Below are 26,985 nucleotides of genomic sequence, written 5' to 3'. Positions count from 1 at the left end.
CAGGGTCTTTGTGTTGTAGGGTTAACATCCTGAACTTGTTGAGTGGCGACAAGTCCAGAATGACTCTGAGTTCTTCTTGGGAACACTAAACAGCCTCCCATGGAATTTGATGGACTTTGCCCTCCTTATCACCCGTTTGCTCAAGAGTTCTCGGGTATATTCTTCCAGGACGGGGTTAGAGTTTTGGAAGAATTGAGGAAATGATGGTGGAGCTGTCCTCCAGCTCCAACCTAGTCCGTTCTTGATTAGGCTGTGGGCCCAGGGATCGAAGGTCCAGCGATCCCGAAATCTTTGGAGTCTTCTTCCTACCGGAAGCATCTCATTGCTTCGGTTGTCCGGAGGACTTGCCTCCTTGACCGTGTCCTCCCCTAACCCCTCTTCCTCTCGAGGGTTGTCTAGAGGAGCTTCTAATCGACCCTCTACCTTTAGGGCGAAAGGTAGGGGTCTGCCTCTCATAGGCAGGAGTAAAGGCTGGTGACTGGGCCACCATCTGCTGAGGCACCATCTGGTAGGTGGTTTGAGGTTGTGCCACCATCTGGGGCACCACGGTCATTGGAACTGCGGGAGGTTGTTGTTGTTTCCTGACATGGCAAGAGGGCAACCTAGGTCTCCTCTGTCTTTCTTTTCGGTTGGGGACCCTCATCCGGGGAAGACTTCCTCTTCGTCAACATGCCCCACTTTTGGGGAAGATTCCTTTTCTCCGTAGCAGCCTTGTCAACTACTTCCTTGACCACTTCACTCGGGAAGAGGTGTTTTCCCCAGATATTGGAAGTTATCAACTTCCTGGGTTCGTGTTTCACCGCAGCCGAAGCAAACACGAACTCCCTACATGCTCGTCTGGCTCTAACAAAGCCATATAGGTCCTTGACCATCGTTGCCAAATGTGATTTGGCCATGACCATGAACATGTCTGGGGATCTATTATCGCTTACCATTGCCTCCAAAGTAATCTTGAGGGACAGGGATGCAGCAAGCCTTTCCTTTGTCTCTTGCTCCCTACGCAAGAGAAAGTCAGACAACTTAGGGAGGTTTTCGCTGAACTGGTGTCCAGCAATATCCGCCTCCAACTTCCCAACTGAGAAGGTAAAATGTATTTCCTTCCAGTCTTTGTCATCCGTAAGCAGAGCTAGGGATAAGGGTCTACACTCCTCAAGTGTAAGGCAAGGTTTCCCAGCTTCTACTGCCTTCATGACTGCCATAAACCCCTTTTCTGCCAACGGAAAGGCTAGTTTAGCTGGAGCAAGAAAAGAAGGGTGTTTCTTGCTCAGGGCTGGCACCTTCGAATTAGTGAAGCCCCTGTCTTTCAGACTGCTTGCCATTAAAGCTTGAGCTTTCCCATGGTCAAGAACTATGACCTCTTTCAGCTCTGTCTCCTCCTTAGACACAGGTTCTGCCTTCAGACGGATGAAGCAGTCTGGGTAAGACTCAAAGCTGAGCCAAAAGTCGACATCCTTAATGAGGACAGCTCCCAGCTTCTCTGGAATAAAGATCTTCCCGTTTGTAATTGGCATGTACTCTGCATGCCTCCAAGGGTTTACTTCAGAACAATAAGGAAGATCCTTCACATTGAGTCTCTTCTCAGATCCACGGGACGATGCGAGATGGTCCATCTTTCTTCTCAGATCAGCGTCCCTTTCTTCGTTTTGCTTACGAAGAGTCTCCATCGTCATGTGATTAGCCAAGGCTTTTTCCATTTCGTCAGATGGAGGAACAGAAGACGTAGAAGGTACTGGTTCTGGGGCCGGAACCGACGAAACGGACTCCGATTCGATGTCATCCTCTTCAGTCTCAAGAGCCAAGGTAGACTCCTCTTCCAGACCTTCTGCAAGAAGGTCTTTCTCGGTGTCCTCCGACACCTCTCTGGCATCCTTTCATCTAGGGGGATGACCTTCATCGCGTCAGAGACATCCGTATCTACGGAAATCTGGACGCAGGGGATCTCAGGTTGAGGCTGTGGTATAACGGCATCCACAGTTGCCTCGGAACAGATAGGCTCGCATCCGTTCATTCGGAAGGTAAGACCCCGTGGCATTCTTCTGGAAGCCACGAACCCATCTGCACAGCTTAATCCGTGCTGCATCCCTTGACTCCGCTGTCTTGGGGTCATCAAAAGCCTCAGTAACTAAGGCTTTGAATGCAGTCCTGGGGGTCCCAGTACATAAGAGATCCCTTGGTGATGGAACAGAGAGAGTGCACCCTGTACTCTACATGGCCGCAGAAGTCCTTGCTCCTGACGTTGCAGAAGACTCGCAGGCACTTGGGGTGGTCCTCCAGTAAAAAGAGGAAAACTAAATGAGTATGTGGTAGTTCATCTCACCTGATAAACTATAAATATTAATATTTTGCATATTTATTACATATAGCTTAGGATAGAAAGCTAGAAAAGAATTAGGAAAGACACATACTTGTGTTTCCTGTCCAGCCAATTGCTGTGACCTCCCCCAAAATTAAAACCTAGAGTTTTCCTATTCAGGGAACCCAATGGAAGAGTTCTAACCTGCAAGGATAGATAAGTGTAACTTAACACTGACTTTCCAAAGGTTTTAATAATGAGGGTAATTTGTAACTGATCATCTATCAGTATGTGGAAAGAAGTCTTTTCTTCCCCTATATAATATGGTCTCAACAATATACTGTGCATAAATACACAGGGTATGTTGGTAAATTAACTACTGTATAATTTATACTATAGTTTTCTGTCTGCAGTATGATCTATACTGCAAATATACTGGCTACTATGTAGTCATATACTGTAGTTCTTGCCGGCATAATACCGGCAAGGCTAGCACCTGGCGGCACAATCCAGCCGGCTGGGGCGGTGGCTGACAGCATCAACCCGGCCGGCTCCCGCCGGCCAAGTTAACCCTGCCCACGGCTCGCCGGTTACCGGCGCACTAGTACAGCCGGCGCCTAGCTGGCTGGGGTAGTGGCTGGCAGCATCAGCCCGGCCGGCACCTGCCGGCCAAGCCAGTTCTTCCAGCAGCTTGTCGATTGCCGGTGTCTCACCGGTTCCCGGCACACTGGTCCAGCCAGCACCTTGCCGGCGGGGGGTAGTGGCTGGCAGCCTGGCCGGCCACTGCCGGCTAGGTTAGTACCCGGCGGCACTAGCTAATAGAGAGAGAGAAAAAGAGGAGTGAAGGGTGAAAGTGCTCAGCCTTAATGTCTTCCTCCAGAATGAGGGTTCAAATGGAAGGGGAGAAAACATCATTCAGACTTCCACCCAAACACAAACCATTGCCGGTCTCTGCCGGCCACTGGAATGTGAATGGCAGTCCAAGAGAGGACTGAAGAACACTCTACAGTAAAGGGGTCTCCTGCCGGCAGATGGCCCAGCCCTCCCGGAGCCTTGCGTCCATAAGGGAAAGCTGAGCGGCTAAGCTACTACAAGTAGGAGCCCCGGCCGGCCCCACAACCTGCCGGCAAGCGGTGAGATTGTAGGACGATGGCCAAAGGGTTGTAATGGCGAGGCCATCACTAAAGGACAGAGGGGGGAGGGAAAAGGGTCCTGTATGAGGTGTGGAAGGGCCCGGCAGACTTGCCGGTCCATCCACACCTTTAAGAAACTCTGTTTCAGTATCGGCGCCATCCTAGACGACAGGAAAATATCTATTCTCCAGCCTACGGTCTGCCAATACAGTTAAGGGGCCGGCAACAAGCTTGCCGCCTCCTCTCAACAAGAGAGAAACAGAGTTCCAGTGCCGGCGCCATCCTAGGCGGCAGAAGAATATCTATTCTTCAGCTTAGGGTCTGCGAGCACAGGACTAGTCTACTAGACCGCAGGGAGAAAATGGCGGCATCATACAACCACTTCAGGTGCGGCCTAGGGATTTCTAGCCTCCTATGCTGGCAGCCTAGTCCGATAGAGGAATGACTATTCACCCTGCCGGCTGGCTGCCGGCACAAGACTATATACTCTGAGGTTCTGACCGAAACCCAAAACTTACTATCTGCAGCTGAGGGAAGGGACAGAAAATCCTAGCGTATTCATGCCTGAATGACAACTCGAGGCACGACCAACTAGAGTTGTAGCCTAAGGCTACACCCAGAGGGAAGGAGGGATTACCCTTAAATTTCCACTGGAGACGAGAATCAGTTTATATAATAATTCTAGGAGATATCTATCTCCACCTGAATTGATTAAACGATACACGAAGGTAACTGGAGAACATGTATGAAAGTATACTAAAGCCACTAGGCTTGTAGCCTAGTGGCGGGTGAGAATCAATTACCTTAATCCCCGAAACTCTCGTATACGATTTCAGAAGAGGAAAATTTATATGCAATCAATGTAACTTACACATATAAATTGCCTAAATAGCTTCATTTAATTGTAATAACACTAGGAATGTCTGTTATATCATGCATGAAAGTAAACTAAAACGCCTAGGCTAGGAAGCCTAGCGTAAGCAAGGTTCGGTTACCTTAATCACCAAAACTATTACGAATAAAATCAGCATAATATAATTAACTCCTAGCAATAAAGACTGAATAGCTATTAGATATCCATGCTATTTATACCGGGAAAGTCGTTCAGGCTAACTAAATAACTCATGTGTAACGAACGACAGCGCCCATTTACGCCTCCGGTTCAGGCAACAGCTCTCTCATTAAATTTAACCTAATTTCACTCTGAGGCAAGAGCTAAAATTTATACAGTGTAAAGATCAAATATTCAACTTTCCAGAGGCAGAAGTGGCTGGAGATTGCATGATAAATCCAACGAGATAAGCATAAACACGAGAGCGAAAAGGAAAATCACCGAGCTTGTAGCACTACACTTAAAGGAATAGAACATGGCAGCGACAATGGCGCCATCAAGATACTCAAGGTAGTAACGGAGGAAGGGTACCTTGATAACGGCTCCCCTTCTATTTTTGCCACTTTCCCCCTCGAAGCGAAAACGCTATTCGGGGTGAAGATTGCTATGTGTCGTATCAAGATATACGTCCCCTGATATTATGCGATATCCTTGAGAGAAATTTTAAGGATATTCGCGCCAGGAGTTAGAATTCTGGAGACCTAAAGGTAAATATTCTGGGAATATCACTGTAGTCAAATATACCCTAGGAAGCTACTTATAGGAACCTTCCTCCATCAGGACGACATGGCCTGAGCCCAAAAAATTGAAGTACGCTACTTTTATTATATATATTAAGTCCAATGTAAGGAAACGCAAAAAGGAAGAGTTTTCTTTTATTGTTTCCAAAATTTCATACATGTAACAGCTGCTATGCAACATTATATACAGTAGATATATAGAGAAAACCAAAGTTTTCAGAACCCCAAAATTATATAACAGAGTAGTAAAATAATAACACTCATGACATAAAAGGAAAATATCACCTTTGACTGTACAGTATTAAAAAGTACATTGAAAAGAACATTACTCCCTTAGCACAATGTAGACTGAGAAGTCCCAACCCTACAGTCTATAAGAGTCCATACATAACACTTAAGCTTGTTTAATCACACTAACAGCAGCCACTGTGATGTAGTAGTTTGCAGACTGTGGCCAGATGTAGCACGTAGATTTCTTAGTGTCCTAATGCCTACCACACTCCAACATTCACTACACAATAAAATATGCTGGAATCCACAGAGATCTTGGTAAAAGTAAACAATCAAGGATGAACGGGGCACCACCTCTTGATTTTATACTGGGCAAGGGAACCCACCTAGAACCTTTCTTCCATATTATTTTTTCTTGGGTTCCCTGTCTCTCTCCGCAGTGCTATGCACGGAGTCCTAAATAAGAGGAGTAGTATACTTTCTAGGTAAGATATTTTCTTATTTAAACATAATTGAACATTTCAATCATTAGGAGAGGAAAAAATAACTTTAAATTAACTCTATGCTGGGGGACAGGGGACAGTGTAGAAGGAAATGTATAGAAGGGAGAAAAATTCGGTGAAAAAAAATATTTTAATTGATCAATGAGAGAAAAAAAATACAATAATATGAAAATGCAGGTCTTCAAAACCAGATGAAGACATAAATTTCTCCATACAGAACCCCTTAGGAATCAATCCTCTAAATATTTAATCTACATATACAGTACAAGTATAAATAAAGACCAACATAAGTGTAAATATTTTGGCTAAATTCAAATGTAATTTGACAGGTTACAGTACTTTGGTTATGATCAAAGGGATTGTAAAACAATGTTTGTTACCTATCTCTACATTCTCACTTTAACATCAGAAAGAGACCCCTCCTCTAGATTGCATAGTCACAGAAAAAAAAAAAAAAAACGTGATAATAGATTGTGTCAGATAAAGTCCTACTTGGTTTGTGTGCAGATTTTCTCTAAATTATCATCAAGACGGAGCCTTTTCGGTCAAGGTCGACATAGTCAAGACAAAGTTCTAAGCTTGTGACATAAGAAAACTTCAAGCTTGTAGGAGAACCCCATCACTTTGCAGTTCACGATCTTCACAGTGAGTCAACAGAGTCTGGACATAAATCTTGGACTACCTACTGATAACAGATACTCAACCATTGGGTTTTTTTCACTAAAGTGTCTTCTGCATTAATATCCTAATAATCCCCCTCAGTAAAAAAAACTCTTAAAACATCTAATCACAAGCTTGAAATCTCTTGCACACTGCATCCATCGTCTAATCTTGAAATCTTTACACCACGTCCCCTCAAGTTTCGCTTGCTGTCTGTGATGAACATTGAATCAACAATCATCCCTTTTTTCACTTTTGAATCCTCTTGTGACAGTCGAGCATTCCACAGGCCCCACAGGTTGTGGATATGTCCAAATTAGGATATGTCCAGCTGTGTGACAGTAAGACTCTCTACCATCTCCTTGCCCTACAGGAAGTAGGACATGCTGCAAAAAAAAAAAAAAAAAAAATATATATATATATATATATATATATATATATATATATATATATATATATATATATATATATATATATATATATATATATATATATATATATATATATATATATATATATATATATATATATATATATATATATATATATATATATATATATATATAAAGACAATGTTAAGGAACCAGAGTACAAAACTTTTAACAAATACAAATTAATGGAGATATCACTATTTAAAGTAATACAAAAAAAGTCAAGAATACAGAAATGTAAAATAATTGGTATTTTTCCTATCAATGTGTTTCGTTTTTCAGAACGAAGTGTTTAATCTCTTCCAACTGATGTAAGTAATGTTTGAAGTACGCTCTTGAAGATTTACATCCTGTGTAAGCCTGTGAGCCTGCAAAGGAAATACATTGGAAAAAATTTAAAGAAGAGGGAACTTTTCTAAGGTCATGACCCGATGGAATACTTTCAGGGTCAGCCCTTCTGATGAATTAGGTGAGTTTGGACCATAGCTGTTTCAGAGAAAGATTAGATCCTGTCGTCTCCCCTTTAAAAAGTTGACCACCTTTAAAGGCCCAGCTCTTGAACAGGGACTCCACTGGGCTCAGAGAAGGGTCCTCCTTTAGTGGAACAATCTTCCAGGGCCCCCAGCGTTTCGTGGAAAGTTCGTTTTTCACGAAGAGTGCAGGATCTGAGTAAAGATTTACCTCCCCTGATTCCGAGAATTCAATGTGGCCATCATCCTTGGAAAGGGCCACAATCTCACTGACTCTAGTATCAGAAGCCATAGCAAGTATAAAGATGGACTTTTGAGTAAGATCCCTCAGAGAAGTACAGTAGAGGCGTTATCTATCGAAGAGGCAAAGTGTAGGACTTTATCCAACGATCATGAAATAGCCTTGGGAGGAGTATTAGGTTTCAGTTTAGCACAAGCCTTCGGGATCTTATTAAACACCTCGCTATTGAGTTCAATATCAAAAGCATAAGCTATTGGTCTAGTTAGTGCTGACTTCCATGAGGCAATACTGTAGTTGTAGAGGCTAAACCTTGATCATGTAATGAGGTAAAGAAAGAAATACAGAAGTCCATAGAAATAGAAGAAGGCTGATGACCTTTCACGAAAGCAACCTGTTTTTTCCAGGAAGACAAAAATTGTTGTTTCGTGGTGTTGGACTTGCACTCTTCTATGAAGTTAATTCTCCCTTTTGCAACCCCGAACTTTCTTTGAGCCGCAAGGGCGAGAAAATCATGAGTAGAAGGGTTTTCGTTATCCAAGAGGAAGCGAAGACCGTTTTCTGTTGAACATCCTGGGACAGCACTGGCGATGGTAGAGGTACCTGGAGAGGTTTGAGTTCCAGAACAAGAGGATACCAATTGCTCTTGGCCCACTTGGGAGCCACTAGAGCCGTGGTTCCCTTGAAAGTCCTAGTTTGTTTAGGACTTTCATTAGGAGGTTGAATAGTTGAAATAAGTAGATGTGGGACCACTGGTTCCAATCCAGAGACATTGCATCCGTTCCTGTCGCTTCCGGGTCTAAGTTTGGTATTACTTACCGGGGAAGCTTCTTGTTGAAGCTCGTTGCAAAGAGATCAATTTTCAGTCCTGGAACTTGCTCTAGAATAAAACAGAATAATTTTGCATCCAGAGACCATTCTGTTTCTAGAGGTTTGGATCTTGAGAGAGCGTCTGCCGTCACATTGCGAACCCCTTCGAGGTGAACTGCTGAGAGATGCCAATTCCTCTGCTTTGCTAAAGTGAGGATGGCTAGAATCGCATGGTTGATCTGAGGAGATCTGAAGCTCTGTCTGTTGACATAGTGAACTATTGTCCTGTAGTCAATGACTTAATTTGAAGCGCGATTTCATATTTGGGTTCAGTCTCTTCAGAGTTGGAAACACTGCCATAGCTTCCAAGTTATTAATATGAAATTTCTGAAATGTGGTTGACCATCAACCCTTTACTTTCTTAGAAGGGGTGTCCCCCCCCCCCAACTTGTTCCGTGGCGTCCGTGTGAATAGCCCAGGAAGGAGGAGGATACTACACAGGGACGTGTGTCGATAAACTCTTGACAGTGGACCACGGCTTGAGCGATCTTGAGCAGTAAGATCGGGATTTTGTGGCAAAGATCTCTCCAAGCATTTGATATCTTTCTTCTCCAGACTCTATTGGCATCTTTTAGTCTTGCTTTTAAGATTAGGTCCGTCACGGCAGCGAATTGCAGTGAATCCCTGTTGCCGGCTGGTTAGTACTCTTGAACGATGTTTGCAATTTCCTTTCTCTTGCCTTGCGGTAGACAGAGGGTGTGTGACTTTAGATTCCAGTGAAGTCCTAGCCACTGGAATTCCTGAGCCAAAGACAGTCTGGACTTTTCGAGGTTGATTTGTTAGCACAGAGACTGTAGGAATTTCATGACTTCTTGGGCTGTCAGAAGACATCGTCGACTTTGTTGCAGCCCAGACTAGTCAGTCGTCCAGGTACACCATCACCTGAAGGCCTCTGTTCCGTAATTGTTGGACGATGGCCTCGACTAGCTTCGTAAAAATCCTCAGAGCTATACTGTATTGAGCCCGAGGGGCGTAGTTCTAAATATGTAGGCCTTTCTTGCCAGTCTAAAACTAAGGTAGCGGGAGAAGTGCCGGCCTATCGGAAGATGACAATAGGCGTCTGTAAGATCTATGGAGATGTTGTAGGTCCCCTGGGGTAGTAGGGTCCGTATTTGCGAGATAGTTAGCATCTGGAACTTGTCATTCAGAATGAATTTGTTTAGTGGGGACAAGTCTAGAATAGTTCGAAGAATGTTTGAATCTTTCTTGGGCATGCAGAATAGCTGCCCTTGAAAGTTCATGGATTTTGTGCAATGGATGACTCCCTTCCGGAGAAGATCCTGTACATGATCTTCCAAAAATGGGGTTGTGTTGGAAGAACCTCTTAAACTATGGTGGTTTTTGTCTCCATTTCTAGCCTAGTCCTTTTGAGACTATGCTGCGAGGCCAGGAATCGAACTCCCATCAATCCCTGAACAGGTGGTTGTCCCTCTACCGGGAGCTCCTCATCATTAGTGTGAAAGGCCTGCGTCTTTAACTGCCATGCCTCTACTTCCTTGGCCTCTAGATTGACTGCCTTTTCCATACCTTCGCCTGCTACTGGTGTCTTCCTTTTGAGCTCTGACAGGGTGGAAGTTGATAGTGGCTCTCTCATACACCGGGTTGAAGGCTGGAGACTGTGATACATACAGTACTCCTGGGGAGGCATGTATACAGTTTGAGGGATGGCGGCAACTGAGGCTGTCACGACAGTTAAGCATTACCTTCGCTTAGTGTCGTCTGGGTTTCTTGCCCTTGGGTTGAGATCCTTCACTGGGGGTCAATTTCCATTTAGAGGACAAACCCCACTTGTCTATAAGGCTCTTATTCTCTTGAGCTGCTGTGTCCATGACTTCCTTAGCCAATTTCTAGGGGAAGAGGTCTTTCCCCATGATATTGGAGTCGATCAGCATTCTAGGTTCGTGCCTGATCTTAGCAGCGGCTAGGACGTCTTCTCTACATGCTCTAATGGCTAGGAAGAAAACATGGAAATCTCTATGAAACATGGCTAGGTGAGGCTTTGCCAGGATGGGGAAGAGATAAGATTTGGAATATTTTCTAATAAGCATCTCTAGATAAGATTGGAAGGATAAAGAGGCAGATAGTCTCTCTTTTAGCTTCTAACTCTTCCCTTTAAAGGGATTCAGGAATTCTAAGCAGTTTCTCATTAAACTGCTTGCCGCCGATGTCTTTATCTAGTTTTCCAACAGTAAAGGTTTGTTGGACATTTTCCCCATTGTCCAAATTCAGAGACAGGTTTACACTCCTCTACTGCTTTCTTTACAGCCTCTAAGCTCTTAGAGGCAAAAGGGAAGACAGTATCCTTGGGAGCTACAAAAGTGGCCTGCTTCCTACCAAAAGCAGAAAATTGGGTATTAGTGAATTCGGCCGTCTTCAGCTCCTTAACCAAATGAGACTGAGCCTTGCTATGGTCCAGGATGATTGTATCCTTAGGGATCATATCATCCCTAATGGACGCTTCCAAGTTGAACCTTACATATCAGTAAGGATAACCATCAATCGATGGGAAGAATTCAAAGTCCGAGACTGTCTTGGAACCCAAACCCTCTCCGATGCGGAGGTACCCTTCACTTAAGGCCATGTGCTCAGCATAACGCCAAGGGTTCTTCACTGTGCATTCTTGTAAGCTCAAAGCTAGGTGAGCCTTAGAAACAGGTGCCTTTTGTAAAGCTTCTCTCCTCGCCATGATGTCCGCTTGAGAACATTCTTGTTTGGCTGTTAGGTTTTCCATGGAAGCTTTCATGGACGTCATAAATTTCATTTGACTAGGAAACGAAGGTTTGTCTATTGTAGGAACAGGTGTAGAGGTAGAAGCTGGGGGCTGAGCAACAGGGATGGGGGAACAAGCTAAAGAAACACTGGGAACTATACTCACCCGAGGTACAGCCAATGACTCCTCAGAGGCTTCCATGGTCAGCAGGATCCTCTCCCTCTCTGACAACATAGAAGAAGCTGTTGACATGTTGTCAAAGTCCAGACTCATGACTTGCTGAGCGTCCCGAACTTCATTATCCACATGATCTATTGGTGCTGGTGGGAGTTGAACCGTCGGTAAATGGTGACCAAAAACAGCGGTCACCTCAGCCTTGGGATAGAGGAGGTCCTTCAGTTCCATAGAAGGAAAGTAAGGGGCACCTTGTTGAGAGCTCTTCTGGAAACCTCTGACCCAATGACGGTGTCTCTTCGGACTCCGTTCTTGCACATGCAAGGAGACGTCAGTGGCGTGAAAGTCTGTGGAAGAGGTCTTTGCAAATCTGGAAGTTGGTAGGTTGTAGATTGCAACTTACCCCTTGGAAACATGAGATTCCGCATGTATCCGGCAGGACAAGACCCAGGACAAGTTAACCTGCCTGGTACAGATGACTGTTGAACACCGTTTCATCAGCAACCTGTAAAGAAGAAAAAATTTCTGTGTACACTGTACACATCTTTAGAGATATTTCTTAAGATTAATCCTATATAAGTAATTTTACCCATAAAATAATGTTCAAGATTAATCCTAACATAAGATATGGCTAAGATTATAACATAATAAGACTCATGTCGAACAGCTCAGAAATCATTGAAAATTTATGAAAAACTATGAGTGACAGTGTGGTAGGAATATGGAGGAAAGGTTCACATCAAAGGAACACCAGGACCTTCATTCAGTCTATTGGACAGCCTAAGAGGGCATGTTCATTTATCATACTGCCTAAACCAGCAACTATTTCAAGCAGCCAAGATAAAAACTGACCTTTCAACACCCCAGGCATGTCGACACAAAGCGGCAGAGGCATTGTCAAGTTGACAGGAAGACAGTCGACACTCCCATAGGGAGTGTTCACTCTCTGGGGGAGAGGTACAGGAATGAAAGGCAGCCTGCCAAGACCTGATCATTATCATTAACTTATGAAAAGGGGTTGTTAGCCCATAAGATAATAAGAGCCGTACTAGACGGCCAGGATGCTAAGAATTGGAAATTCAAAGGGAGTCCTGACAACCAGGCAGGATCCAATTGATCAACTTCAGAAGACATTGTTCCTGAGATATGGAAGAGGATAGGAAAGAGCAGATGACCTGTCTAAGGTGGCAGAGGGATTGTCCTAAAGCCAACACACAGCCACTGCTAGAAGAACTCAAGCTGACTAGACCGGAAGTAGAGATAGGCTATCAGGCAAGGGAGTCAAGACTACAGCAAGAGGAACATAGCACAAAATGGGACCAGATACAGAACAGGCAACTCCCAAGGCGGAAGAGGAGAACCCCAAGGGGCTACCAAGTCTTCGCCTAGATAGGGTTAGCCCTTAGAGAGAACTGTGCAGGCAAGTCTAGGCTACCTAGCGGGTGAGAGAAAAACTCAATAGCTAGGGTAAGACGACTAGACAAGAGGAACTGTAGTTCCCAGTACAGTCAGGTTATGGTCTAACCATGAAGGGGAAGGGGTAGAGAAAACTCCCAAGGGTGGTCTCTAAGGTGGAAGAGATATTTAGTCTATGGAATGATAACTTTTTCCGTACCTAGGGCCAGGATAGATAGCCTACAAGCTATCCTGTCCAAGGATGGTGATGAAAAGTACTTCAGCCGCCATGGGACCAGATAGGGATGGGAAGGATCCATGATTGCTAAATTACTCACAAAGCTATAAAAACAGGCAAAAAACTCCAAAAAAACGTCAAAGATGGCGTCTGCGAAAAGGAAATGGTTCACAGGAAACGTGTTAATTGTAGCATATTGAGATCGGGAGTTTAACGTCTCTCTCGGCCACGTATCCTACCATATCCCTTATCCTTTGAGACAAGGTTAACTCTATTTGGGGAAACACAACCATGGCTTGTTAATATTACCACATCCCTGATTTATACATGATATATCGGGATATTAACTCCGGAGGTTAGAACTCTGTGATAACTTCATAGGTAAAATTGCTCTGGTATATCACTCTCAGAAATATCCCAAGTAAAAGTTGCCATTAAGAACTTCCATCAGGACGACATGGCTCGAGCCCAAAAATAATTTTATCATTTTATACAAAGTCCTGTAGGAAGTAGATAACTGGCAAGGTATCTTACCTTAGCAAGTCTCGTATGGAGTTAACAAGAATCTGTAGGGTGATGATATATGGGACAAAAGGCTAAAGCCCAATCACTGAGATAGTCATTCAGTTTTAAGTATAAACTTTACAGGAAAAAGTTTCCTTGCTTTTTAACTCCCTTTTTGGCAGGCCCTGAATTGGGAACTGAAGGGTCTGTGGTATCCATGGACTCTTCCCTCAGGAGGGGAGAAGACTATAGTGCATATGTCAGTTATTGTCCCCGTAGGTCACTAAAGCATGAGAACTGGACATGCCATGCTATTCCTCTCTTTCTGAAACATTGATTTTGATAACACCTATACTGCAAGAGAGCCAATCATTTTAGATTATGGAGTGAATGTCTGTGGGGTATTACAAACTTGTCATACCTTACCTTATTCTATGTTTGGGTTCCCCCAGGTCCCTCAGTGCGAGGCACCTTGTATATCCACCAGAGATTTGCTAATGGCATCTTCCAATCTTGGATGGTCTGGGATGCATCTTGGGCATTTATTGTGATGATCCCCACATCCTGTTGTTTGTGGTAATAGCATCCTGTTTTATAAGGGCCAATCCTTATCAGGCTTACAAAAACAGTTCTGTATTATTCTTCCGTTACACTAAAAGTTATTGTAATTTAAAGCTTACTGTGAATTGAAAAGGGCTTCCCAAGATTAGGAGTAAATCATGAATAGGCACTTTTAAGCACCTTGGGCCCTTTCATTGTTACTAATTCAATTCATATTATGAAGGGCAGATTATTATTTTGTCTAATAAAGTCATTTACCTTTCCAATTGATTTTCAATGATTTATAGTAAAGTAATTGGATGAATCCATACCATGTCAGTTATAAGAATTTTAAAATATGTACATCTGAATAGTGATGTACTGTGTAAGCAGTCAGAATACAAGTGATGGTTGGACAAGAGCCTATTAACTGTCTTAATACTATCACTGCCCACTGGCTTGACAGGTAACTCCCCAACTCATGCAACAGTTGCAGGATGTTTCCTATGGATCCTTTACTGCTTTTCCTCATCTGGCCTGATCAGAGTAGTGGGAACAATGAGACTTGAAAGACTACAAAGGCTTATTGACAGGAATTCCTGAGCTAGGAAGACTAATTCTCAAAATAAAGGAAGACTTCTTTAAGATCCCCTATGCTCTTGAAGGTGGCAGTTCAGTGGAAAAGGGAGTCCTGACAATCTTCTACAGGAAAGAAGACCGAGCTGCTTCGGATAGGTGAATTCCGGACTGCCAAAACCTTCCGTTGCCCTAATTTGTCTAGCAAATTTAACTGCCAAGTTCTTCCATTTGAACACACACTAAAATTGGTCCACTGGCTGGTTTTCTGATGACTGCCTTTGCCCTTGATAGAATTAGTTTTGAGATTTTCTTGTATTCAAGATTTGTCAGATCCTAGAAGCTTAGAAGTAAACCATTGACCGCATTCAACGATTCAACAAGGTCACCTGGAGCTTTATGTTGGCGGGTTTTATGTTGAGAAAATTGTTGATACTACTCCAAAGTCGTTTTATCAACATCCCGATGTTAGTGTCATCACTACCACATCAATTGGTTAAAGGGAAAGGATGACCTCTGGTCTCTTTCAGGAAATAAAATCCCTCCTGACAGGAGTGTGGGGTAGGGTAAGATTTTATTTTGACTTATGCGCACCCAGAAACCTGCACATATCACTATCATAGGGCCTCAAACCTTGAGCTGCACCGAAGAGCCCATCTATTGGGGCGGGGGGGTTATTCCAGTCGCTTACTAGAGCTTTGATTGTTCCCCAAGGTTGTTAACTTCTCTGATAAGAGATAAGATCTTAATAAGGTTGCCTCAGTTTCCTTGCTTTCTCCCTTCCTTTTTGGCAGGCCCTGAATTGGGAACTGAAGGGTGTGGTATCGTATCCATGGACTCTTCCCTCAGGAGGGGAGAAGACTATAATTTTTATGCGTGGTTTCAAAGGTAACCTTTCTTCTTGGGTCTAAGACCAGTCCTGGATGATATCCCTAGGAAGGATGATATCCCTAGGAAGTCATAGCAGTTGCTAAAGCTTGAGGAGACCATCTTATCTTTTCTGATTGAAGGGACAAGTTTCTTCCTTGCCAAGGGTAGGCATTAGGGGAGACGTCCAGCCCAAACATTGGAGCACAAAATAGACTTCAGTAAATTGGTGAGGGGGTTTGGTTCCCAGTGTAAAGATTTGTTTCATGGAGTAGCACGTAGGGACTCGGCGCATAGGTATTTTGGTTCTTGAACTAGTGCATAAGGTACTGGAATGTGGAGAGACTGCGAGTGAAGATCTAGTAGGTGATCATACTCATAAGTGCGTGTAGGGTTAATTGTGCATGTAAAGGATATGCACTGTAAAGGTGACAAGAAAACCGAGCTTGCTTGAAATAATCATCTGAAGATTGTGCACATGGAGAATCCTCATAAAGCATTTTAAGCTGTGTGAAGTCCCCAGTCTCCTCCTCTGACAAATGAGAAAATAGCGTGTCGGGAGCAGAAGAGAATGTCCAACAGAGCAAGTGCCATCCTTACATTTAGTGAAGCACCAGCAGACTATTCTAAACCTTTGGGAGACAGGCTACAGTAGATGCAAAGGATGAGGTTTAAGGAATCAGTCCTGGAAGACTAGGGGGCATTTCCTCTCCTCAGCCATAGATCTCATTGCCCAAGGCATGGAGGCTCCTACACACAGGAAAGATTGGCAATCAACTTCACCTTCAGCATGCTAGTCTTTGAAAAAGTGGGCCATACCAGGCTTTTGCTTTGACGCCATGGGAAGAAGGCCTAGCGGCAGAAGACTTGCGAGTTCTAGCACTAGCTTCTCTGGTGGTAGACCTCTAATTTCAAGGAAAGCCCAGAAGGCGACTGTTTTGCCTTTGCTATTATCCAACTTGACTGCTACAAAGGTGGCTATTCCCTACAATGTCGCAGGCAGTGTATATAAAAAAAAAAAATCCCTTCAGTCCTGCTCATGAATTAGCCAAAAGTCACACCTGCATGCCTACAAGTGGATTCTCCAGAATCAAACAATCACAAAAGCGGAAAAATTTTTTTATGGAAGGTATCGACTTCAGTTTGGTACGTTGATCAGTTTGGTACGTTGATACTTGGAACTATTCCAATGTGAACTAATGCCACAGTGTGTTGTTACAGGATACTTTAGTATTAGTTTGTAGTCATTTGATACAAATTCCCAATTTGATACTTTAGTATTAGTTTGTAGTCATTTGATACAAATTCCCAATTTGGTGCTACTCTGCAGTTTGTAGTCCCTATTTTGTCATGAATGTCTAAAATACGCTAGACTTGCGATGACAGCGCGCAGGCCAACCACAGAAATAAAGAAATAAACAAAATGTGTATTTCTTATTGTCTACTAGTAATGTATGTATACTGCACTCTAAGTAATTCTACATATATTTTTGGGCTCAAGGCATAATGTCCTGATGGAAGGTTCCTTCAGTAGCTTCCTGAGGGTATATATGACTACAGTAGATATTCCCAGAGAATTAAACTGAAGGTTTCACAGAATTCTAACTTGTGGCTCGAGTACCCTAAAGAGTCCCTTTAGGATATCGTATATCAACAGGGGACGCATGCTTGACACGCCACATGGCTATCTGCACCCCACATAGCGTTTACACTTCGAGGGGGAAGGTGGCAAGTTATAGGAGCCGCCGTTGCAAAGTTATCCTCCTGCGTTAGTTACTGTACCTCAATCCTATTAAAGGTCGAGGGTTTGTATTAATTTAGTTAGAATTGATAAAAAATATATTAAATTCCAATTGAAGAAATTGCTAATCATTGCTCTCCCCCAACCAGGAATGCCTACAACTCTCCCGTCAAATTTTGGAATCGCAGAAACGAAGTTTGGTTGTTGAAAGAGTAATAATTTTAATTTTCAAATATATAACACAAATGTACTTTCAATAATGTTTTAGAATTTATGAAATTTTGAAGAAATAAATGACAAATAGTCACATTTTGTATCTATTTTTATACCTAGTACACTAAATGCTAACACTTTCTTTCACTGTGCACATTTTTCGAAATTATTTTTGAGAATATGGACAAGGATGAAATAAAACCAGGTTATCACCATACCATTTATACTTTGCACCACTAATTAACAAAAGTTCTAATTAGATGTGACAGCATATGACCTAGCAAACAGCCAAGGATTAATTATGGCTTACTCCCCCAATAATAGTTGATAAATTACCATCAACCCTTTGAATATACACTGTGACTAATTAGTAATACAAAAGGTCTCTGAAAATCACGTCAAATTCCATTGCAATTTTTTTTTATTGTATATATCATCCCTGAGATTTTTTAAGATAATATTTGCAAGGACATACACCAAACCACACCTTTTCCATAGCATAATTAAACATGAACAGGGCTGGTTTTGCACCTTTACACAAATGAAGACTTGTCCTCAGATTAAATGTATTAATAGGCAGCAACATCACGGCCTGAAAAGTAACTTTCACATCCTACCAAAAACTAACAATTTTCGCTTTTGGTTGGACAGCTTCAAACTCCACAATTTGAAATCTGCATATCTTAAATTTTATCTTATAAATTAGCATGAACTCTACCTTTGCATCTTTTAACAGACCACTATTTGAAAGGTCCTTACTACAGTGTAGAAAATATTTTTCACATACAAACGACTGCCATTTAAAACTGTAATACCATGTAAACTTCAATATGCCCAAGGGTAAAATGGAATTCTCAAAGTACAAGGCTATATTCACATCCTAAGTAACCTACCTTTAGTATAAAAGATAACAATACAGTACAAGCTTTTCAAGAACCCTAGTACAATACTCTCAAATAAAATACTTTTTTTTTCATAAAGGGATAAATTACCACAAAATACTCTAAATCTTATTCTTTTTTTTTAAAGTCTAGACACCTCTCACCAGACTAAAATTTCAAAGCAGGTTAGCTGTACACCATTGAAATGTTTCTGCAGCCAAGTTCTCAAGTTTAATAAGAAAAAAATATATATATATCCTATAGTGTAAAAAGAATCCCTAATTTTAAGGAAAGGAAAATTTAAGTCGAGCAGATACCTGGCAATCAAAATTAAGGTAAAAAATAGAGTATTAAATCTCATGTAACTTTTAATTACAGTTAACCTTAATATCATTACTACAATACTTTGTCACCATAGTTGCATCATTTATCACACCATTTACCACAAAAAAATTATTTACATAAATTCAATGGAGAAAATTACCTGGTGAAAACTATCTACCTATATCCTCATAATGCATGATGGTTTGTGTTTCATTTCAAGGAATATCACAAACTATGAAAAGTGAAAATTATATTTTCTATTTAATTTATAACAATGTTCACAAAGGCCCTATATATGAATGCAAGGACTATGATAAAAAGGACATAAAAAAGCACATATAGAAAGGTAACAAATCTGAAGTGGAATCTATATCAGAACAAAATATATCTCCCTATGTACAATATAACTTACAACGCATAATACAATGTATGGCAACAGCTAGTCAATGTTTTATTCAAAGATACTTATAACAACAACTGGATCCTACACTTTTAACCACAATTTACCAAATACCTGGTAGAATAACAAACCTAGCAATGGCAGCCCTTGACATGCAATTAATCTAGGTTAATGATGGTTATCTTGTAATCTAGCGCACATTCACCCATACAGTGGGTTTAGGTAATAGCAAAATAGTACTAATAATAAAAAAGGAAGTTCCTACATTGCGAGCCTAACTTTGTGCAGCGACCTTATCACAATTGTATACAAATTAGGATTTACACCTATCACAGCAAAAAAAAAAAAAATTTGTACAAGAAAATATCCTTGGGCAGAGAATTTGAAGAATACAGTGTATTACCTCAACAAGCTTTTTAGAAAAGAACATGAAATTTTGAAGTTTCATGGCACACCTGGAATCAAAAACTCAGATTTCCCTTTGATCACCTTCCGGATAACAAAAACAATTAAAACTGATATATCAATAACAATATTTGTACTAGAACATTGAAAAATGAGCAAAAATAGGATATAATTAACCTAACGCCTAATAACATCTGAAAAATATAATAAAAATAGCGAAGAATCGTATCCCTAACATATTAATGACTAGTTAAGACCATAACTATATAATAACTCTAGTATCATCACTGAGCATGATCAGAAACTAAGAGAGAGAGGACCCGCATTAAAATAAATTCGTGTTAACGAACTTGTCAAACAATTAATATTAAGAAGCTGTCATTCACTCAAACACCCTCGCACTCCAAGAGTGAATATAATAAATAAAATTAAATGCATAATTTGATGTTATTTCTTTTTTCTAAGCAAGAACAGTTTGTATTGTAACAATACTGCCCATTAGATATAAAACAAATAACAACAAAAGAATGCAGTGAGCACCCACCCGGCTCCTAACTTTTGCCTATCCATTCCTATACTTCTAGCCACTCCATCCCTCCCATCCTCCTACAACCTATCATCATCAACCTAGCCATAGCTATGTATGGAAGGAAGAAAAAAATTTCTCCGATATCATCAGAACTGGAGCCTAACAATTTTCCTAGCAATAGCTAAGGTAAACTTTTGATATACGGAGAGAAATCCTAACTGCCAAATGACTCTTGTTATATAGCCTAGCAAATTTTCCTATCCTAATGCATAGTCATTTGACTGGGCCTATCACATAAATGAGAATCACTTTGCGGCAATATTAATACAAATGGATCAAGTTTAATTTTCCTTGGCAGCAAACTTCTCCATCTCGCACGTCATACTATGTAATCTTGCACACACACTGCTCATTCCTAACCATCTTGAGTGCTTCTGAAATTCTGACTCCAGGCGGCCTCTTTTAGATACAAAGGTAGAGTTAGTTGCTAGAGATGACTCAAGGTGCAATTTGGAGAATAGTCTCCAAAGAAAACAAGAGAGATTGTGCAATTAACACCAAAAAAATTATTGGAGCAACCTCTCTTTTACCAGCCATAACATTTTGTATTAATGGCGCAATAAACACAGGCATGCAATGTGTTCACACATATAAGAGCAAACAAATTCTGACTTATGAGGGGGAATACTTTTTTAAACTTTTAAGGCACAGAGTCTAGGACAAATAAGAGCTCCAAAAAGGGTGACAAACTTCATCCTTAATACCAATTAATAGTAATGATGAGAGTTATCAATAAAAGAAAGTAATCAATAGTACGGTCACAATTGTGCAACCACAAGTGGAATATATTAAAAAACATAAATCCCCTCATACAGAGAAAGGGGAAAAAAACAGAATACATTTCCTCTGGGCAAATACAATTGGGCAAGACTGGGGCTAGAATTTATGTAATAGCTTTTTTCTTTAGGTGCCTGAAGGGTCACAAACCACTACACAGCTGCAACAGACATTTTCAATCATCCAGGCAAAAATAAGAAATGGTCAAGCATAAAATTTGTATTCTTGAAATTTAATTCTTATGATATGCCTTACCAAGTAGAAAAACACTTGTCTGAAAAGTAGACTCAGAAATTGCATCACTTTTATTCAAGTAACCCATTTACCGTAACTAGTTGTTCAACTACTTTGGTACAGCCTTGCAAAAAATACACACTGCAAAAAAAATTACACTGAACAGTTGATGATATTTCTTAATTTCTCTTTTGCCTTTAGAATGAAATTTGCCTAATGCCAAACCCTATGGTATGTGCAGTTGGTAGTAGCCAGGCTGTAAAAGATGTAGTAGTAAAGTAAATGCTGTGATGTGCATTTCTTTAACATCAACACCACACCTTGCCACTGCTTGAAAGCATCATTACCAATAAGGATTTGACTTGAGAAATGGAGGTATAAACTGCCTTCTAAATGTCAAGTCTTTACAATAATAGAATAAAACAAACACTGCTATGGGTTAGTTAGCCCAGATGGCAAAACATCATAAAATTTAGTTCAGACAGACTTGCTTTTTGTTAAATAACAAATTAAGTACCTTTCAAAAAAAAAAAAAAAAAACAATTTCAGCTGTTAATCAACCCCTTTGTAAAAATGAAAATATTCCTTTGTAATAAAATCATGAGCAGATTCAAGATAGCTTTCAACCTCTGTTCTAATGGATTAATTTTTATTTTACAATACCCGGCAGCCAACTAGTACCCAATACATTGCAATATTATTACCATTTACTTTGGGCATGCAAGAAACACTGCAAAGAACACTACATATGGACAATATTTGTCTACGGATACACCAAACAAGCTGCTACCAGGGGTTTCTCCTGACAGTGGCAACACCTTATGCTGAGGATGCTACTATCCCAAATTACAGATTGATGCACCTACAAAAATTAACCTATTATCCACTGGTCTGGCCACTGCCAGGAGAACCCTTACAAAATTTATTAATTCAGAAAGTGACAAAAGTGAAGGCCAAACGTCTACAGCGATAGGTATCTCTGCTGTCCTATTACCTTGGAGCAAACACCTTGTTTAGCTCTGAAAATACAGAGTATTTCCGATTATATTTTATTGTTAAAAAATATCCAATTCTCCAGGATTTTGCAAAGCACAGATACACTTTGCTATACACTACATAGGCCTCCTTAGAATTCTTTACGGTGCCCCTAACGTTGAAAATGACAATATACCTATTTTGTCCCCGATGGATCCCATTTCATAACTAAGGTTTTTAAATAAAAAATGCCCCTCTTCATTAAGCCCTATTTCACCTATTCTGAAAATATGATAGCCCTTTTTCATAGATTCACCTATTCCAAAATATAAGTTCAGCCCCTTGTAAAAAGAACCAAAGAGTTGTGTTTGTATAAAGATGATATGTATCTTAGGAAGGTAAAGAGTCTGATTGAAGTAATGGTCTCATTGTAAAAAGGTCATCTTCACGTACAGAAGAACTTCCCTCTTTGGCTCTTAAACCTACAAATTTTGACATATCGAAGTAAGAAACCCCCCATAACCCCTTTCCTTTTTTCTCCTATATTAAATGAAGCTAAAAGGTCCCACATAGTAATATCATCTGAAAATCTCCCCTGCAACATACCCCTCTCATAACATTAGATCAAGTAACATCTATTGCACAGCATGTACCCTCTATATCAATTTGTGTATTAAAGACTTTCAAGAGAAAAAGTAGTGACAACTTCGTATAACAGTATAGAAAAATTAAATTGAAATCACTATGATCACAGTCGTTTCCATTTAAGTCCTAATGTGCACTGGGAAAACGAAATATGATTTTCCCTGCACTGACAGACTCCAAGCGTGGGGCAGGCGCTTTTGCTTCGTACAGCGCCACATCAACTTTGCACAAGCAACAACGCTCTTGATATGGAATTCTCTTGGAATCTGACAATGCAGCTCAAACCATACAAAAAGCAATACACCTACCAGCCTGAACACCAGTGGAAAAGAAAAATTTAAGTGAAAACTGGGAGTGTGATCTCCCCATACGTAACAAAAGTCAATATCACTTGTAGAAAGATGCATTAAAAATCTGAAATAAATGATGCATTAGTGATTTATTTCAATAAAAACTATAGACTGGTGACCATCTTATATAAATACACACCCTCTCAAATTCAAAATAGCACCATACTGGGTGTTTTGCTTAGTCACTACCATCAGAAATGGATATGGATTACTCAGACTGGTAAATCTACCGATTATCAAAGAGGCACATACTACCTCAAACTCACTATACAACTCCTTGCCACTGCATTCAGTCCAATAAATGGAATTCTTCCCCACGGCCTAACAAGAATAAAAAATGACACGGCTACCATGCTCTAACAACAATGACTTGTGGGGAAAATGATTGGCACAGGGAAAGACATACAAGAAAATGATACAAAATAAATCATTAATATTTACATATCTTACAAAATATAATCAATCACTAGCTACACCTACATACGTGAGGTGATCTCGTGAGGTCCGAGTGGCAAACAATTGATAGTCGAGTCTGAGGTAGACTCCACGTGGTGCACCCACACAGCTGCCTCCACCCTGACTCATAAAACATTCATTATAAAATGAGGTGGTGCACAGGAGTGGGCGTTGATGATGTGTGCTGGGGACTCAAGCCTCCTCCCACCCGGAGACCCTCCCACCAGGGGCTGACCCCCCACCCTCCGCGTTTACCCCACCCATTCCGCGAAGTCCCTCCCTCCATAATGCGTGCGGCAGCCACCTCTCGCCTTCACCTGCTATTTGGATCTGCTGTCAAAAAGTACTCTGAGAAATGAGTAGATCCTTTTCTCAAAGACACTGATCTCAATGAAATGACAACAGTAGCACAAAGCAGGAGAGCTGAGGAGAATGGCTGAGAGAAGAATAGGATCCCTCCCCCCTCCCAGGCACATGGGTACCGGCTAAAACGGACACCCAGGCCTCCTAACTGCACACGCCACAGAGCTCGGCCAGGACACTAATTCCCTCATCCTGGGCTCTGAATCTGACATGTTTGCAGCATCACCTGTAAAGAAAACAAAAGTCAACAATCCTGACAGTTTCTAAGGTTCAAATATATTCATATTTTCTAGATAGTACAGTATATTCATATTTTTAAGAATAGTACTTCAGTAAATTACTGTATTTGTAATTCCCCCATTACTTATATCACATATTATAACCAGATGCCATATGTAACTAATAAAGATCAGAAAACTACTGTGAAATGTTTTTTCCCATTCAAAAATCTGTACTGTATCCCACACCAAGAAAATGGTCACAAGCAAGCAACATTAGCGAGGAAGTGCAAGTAAAAAACCAGACCTGCTCAAACGCCATAATGCTGAGAAAGACGTTCCTTTAATGGCGGTGGGAACTGTTCGGTGAAACGCTTCCAGTTCTCTTCGCCTACTTGCTCCTTAAAGCAGTGCAAGATCTAAACAAAGAAAAAAAAATAATTCATATTTTAACCCACATAACAAATAATGCCTTAATAAAAATAAACAGGAAGAAATCTTCAATTTCATGAACGCATCTAATTAAAAGTTAATAGAGTAAAAAGACTGCAAATTATATAAAATAAAAAACAAAATATTCTGAGTGAAAATCACAGGATAAGTTTACTTACTTTATGGAACATCTCTTTCAGATCTTGCTTTGGGTTCACCCACGATGCTATTGCATCGCAGAAGAAAATAAAATCTTCCACTACTCCACCTGGGTTGACACTTATCATGTTGCACACCCCGCGGAACGCAGAATCTTTCTCCTCATTATCTCGGATGTTACGCAGAGAGATACACCTGTGTCAGGTTCAACATAAGTGCCATCATCGTCGAGAAACAAATCGGGTACATTGACACATCCCGACAACAGCGAAACGAAGAAAACGAAGAGAAAGAGAAAAGGGGCCTTGTTTAGAAAACTTTCCTCAAAAAAATATTAACAACTACTGTACACACAAAAATGGTTCCACCCAAACCTCCGTGGACATCATCGTCACAAATTATCTACACAGGGACTGAATCTACGAAGCTGGGTGAAACTAAAAATACTGTATCCGATAATCATAAGCTCGACTACAACAATTACTATCATAATCCAAAGAGGTTTGTAATGGTATAAATTAACATTACTTCAAACTCAATTGTTAAATATAGGACATAGACAAATATGCTAAAGTAAAATAAAATTAACTTAGGAAATCTGTTCTATGGTAAAGCACAGGAAACGCCAATCTCTGAAGTTAATAAGCAAAAATTCAAACCATGAAAGGATAGTGAAAAATGTAACACTTATAAAACATTTGGAGTAAAATATTCGCTATGAAAAAGTGAAGAATCAAAATAAAATAAAAATTAACATGACAGCATAGAAATTATTTATTACCCAATGACTGCCTGATCTAAAGAAAAAAAAAAGAAAAAAAAAGAAAAGAGAAATCTACCTGGCAGTCATTCAATGGCAATGGTTTCAGAAAATTAATCTCATCTACTACTTAAACAATTATCTAGTCTTAGGGAAAAATACAACACATGGAAAAGCTTTTCTATACTAGCAACAAAATTACTTATCCTGGGCTGCAGAGTAAAAATTTAATTGAACAAAGTAAGGAATTATAATTTATTTCAATACAAAATCAAAACCAAAAATTTAAAATGGAATCTGGTTGTTTCAGTATAAGACGTATCTTCCGTACCCAACTAAAATTTCCCAAGCAGTATAAAAATTCTTAAAAGACAAATAATAAAACCAACACCCGTTCCTAAAGCTAAGATTCTTTAAACATTTAGCTAAAAAACAAACCCTTTCCAATCATTGGCAAAAAATTATTCAGCAATGTCCTTACAACATCACAAAATAAGTGCTTCAATATCAAAGCATTATCACTTTATAAATATCAGTCAAAACAGCTTCTATTTATAAAATAAGTTAAAACTCGTGACCTAAAATATAAATACCAGTCTTCTTACTCATGCTCCATAATCAAAAAGATCCTGAAATATATCCCCAAAAGCAACCCTTGTTTCAACATCATTTGCAATTCCTTTTATAACATATTACTTCTAACCACATCAAGTTCCGTTAATTTCTCTCAAGTTACTTTCTTACATAAAGGTGCTACCTTTTAAAGCCTTTAAATCTCAGAAAACTAAACCCTTTGCAAAACAGTTAACCGGTGACATCTAAAAAATAGCTCTTACTAACAGAATTACTATATTCAGGCCTATATTACGCCTTATATCTAAACAACCAGAACCTAAAACTTAGGCTTCATGCTAATCAAATTACAACCCAGGTAAGTATCAAAGGAATATGGTTAAACTGAAATTATTAAAGAAGTGAAAAGGGGAAGAAGAAACCAGGCTCAAAGAAGGAGGGAGGTGGGAGTGTCCTGCAGCTGGAGAGGAAAGAAAAAAAAAAATCACTGATGCCACACTAAAATCACAAGGGCTTTGGCTTCCTCTTACAAAATCCTAAGAACTCAAACTAAAGGGGTTATTTGCAGGCCAATATATGGTGTTGCAGAGGATTAAATTATTAGTTTATTAATTGAAAAAATTAAATAAAATCATAGGGGGGACAGTTGCCAACTTTAGTTCCCATTAACCTTTCTATGCTTATAGATTTTTGTGATGAAACAAAAGACTACAAATTAATTTTAAAACAAAAATAATCCTTAAAAACAGGAATAAAATGTGGGAAAAAAGTTAAAACGTAAACTGAAAGTCATTATATCGTATGTGTCATAATACACTGCAGAAGTGAAGGGCCTACTGATAATGGCCAAAGCAATTCCTTGTGGCTTTCTTTACACTAAAACTTAAAATAAAAAAAAGGCACCATGACTGAATGTATCTTTGAAAATAAATGCGTGATAGGAGCATATAATGCATATGTATTGCTGTCAATTACAATTAAAAACTACAAAATAAATAGCTTGTGTATTGATTAAAATTCCCAAA

General features: G+C 40.3%; 2 protein-coding genes across 5 annotated transcripts in view; one reads left to right on the top strand and one right to left on the bottom strand.

Annotated features, from left to right (window-relative positions):
• Positions 1-17,513, top strand: part of LOC137623241 (heme-binding protein 2-like) — an 80,197-nt gene extending 62,684 nt beyond the window's left edge. For both annotated transcript variants that reach the window (XM_068353982.1, XM_068353981.1), the window contains exon 6: positions 17,356-17,513. In XM_068353982.1, coding sequence (XP_068210083.1) covers positions 17,356-17,422 — 67 coding nt within the window. In that variant the 3' untranslated portion in view covers positions 17,423-17,513. The remainder of the gene's footprint in view (positions 1-17,355) is intronic.
• Positions 17,514-17,625: 112 nt separating this feature from the next.
• Tnpo (transportin 1) overlaps positions 17,626-26,985 on the bottom strand; it is a 66,177-nt gene continuing 56,817 nt past the window's right edge. For all 3 annotated transcript variants that reach the window (XM_068353980.1, XM_068353978.1, XM_068353979.1), the window contains 3 exons: positions 24,648-24,822; positions 24,344-24,455; positions 17,626-24,044 (listed from right to left, as the gene is read on the bottom strand). In XM_068353980.1, coding sequence (XP_068210081.1) covers positions 24,348-24,455; positions 24,648-24,822 — 283 coding nt within the window. In that variant the 3' untranslated portion in view covers positions 17,626-24,044; positions 24,344-24,347. The remainder of the gene's footprint in view (positions 24,045-24,343; positions 24,456-24,647; positions 24,823-26,985) is intronic.

This window comes from Palaemon carinicauda, chromosome 30, assembly GCF_036898095.1.
Source record: "Palaemon carinicauda isolate YSFRI2023 chromosome 30, ASM3689809v2, whole genome shotgun sequence".
NCBI classification, from domain to species: Eukaryota; Metazoa; Arthropoda; class Malacostraca; order Decapoda; family Palaemonidae; genus Palaemon; species Palaemon carinicauda.
Note: the sequence above shows the minus strand (reverse complement) of the source record. Positions and strands in the feature narration are given on the sequence as shown.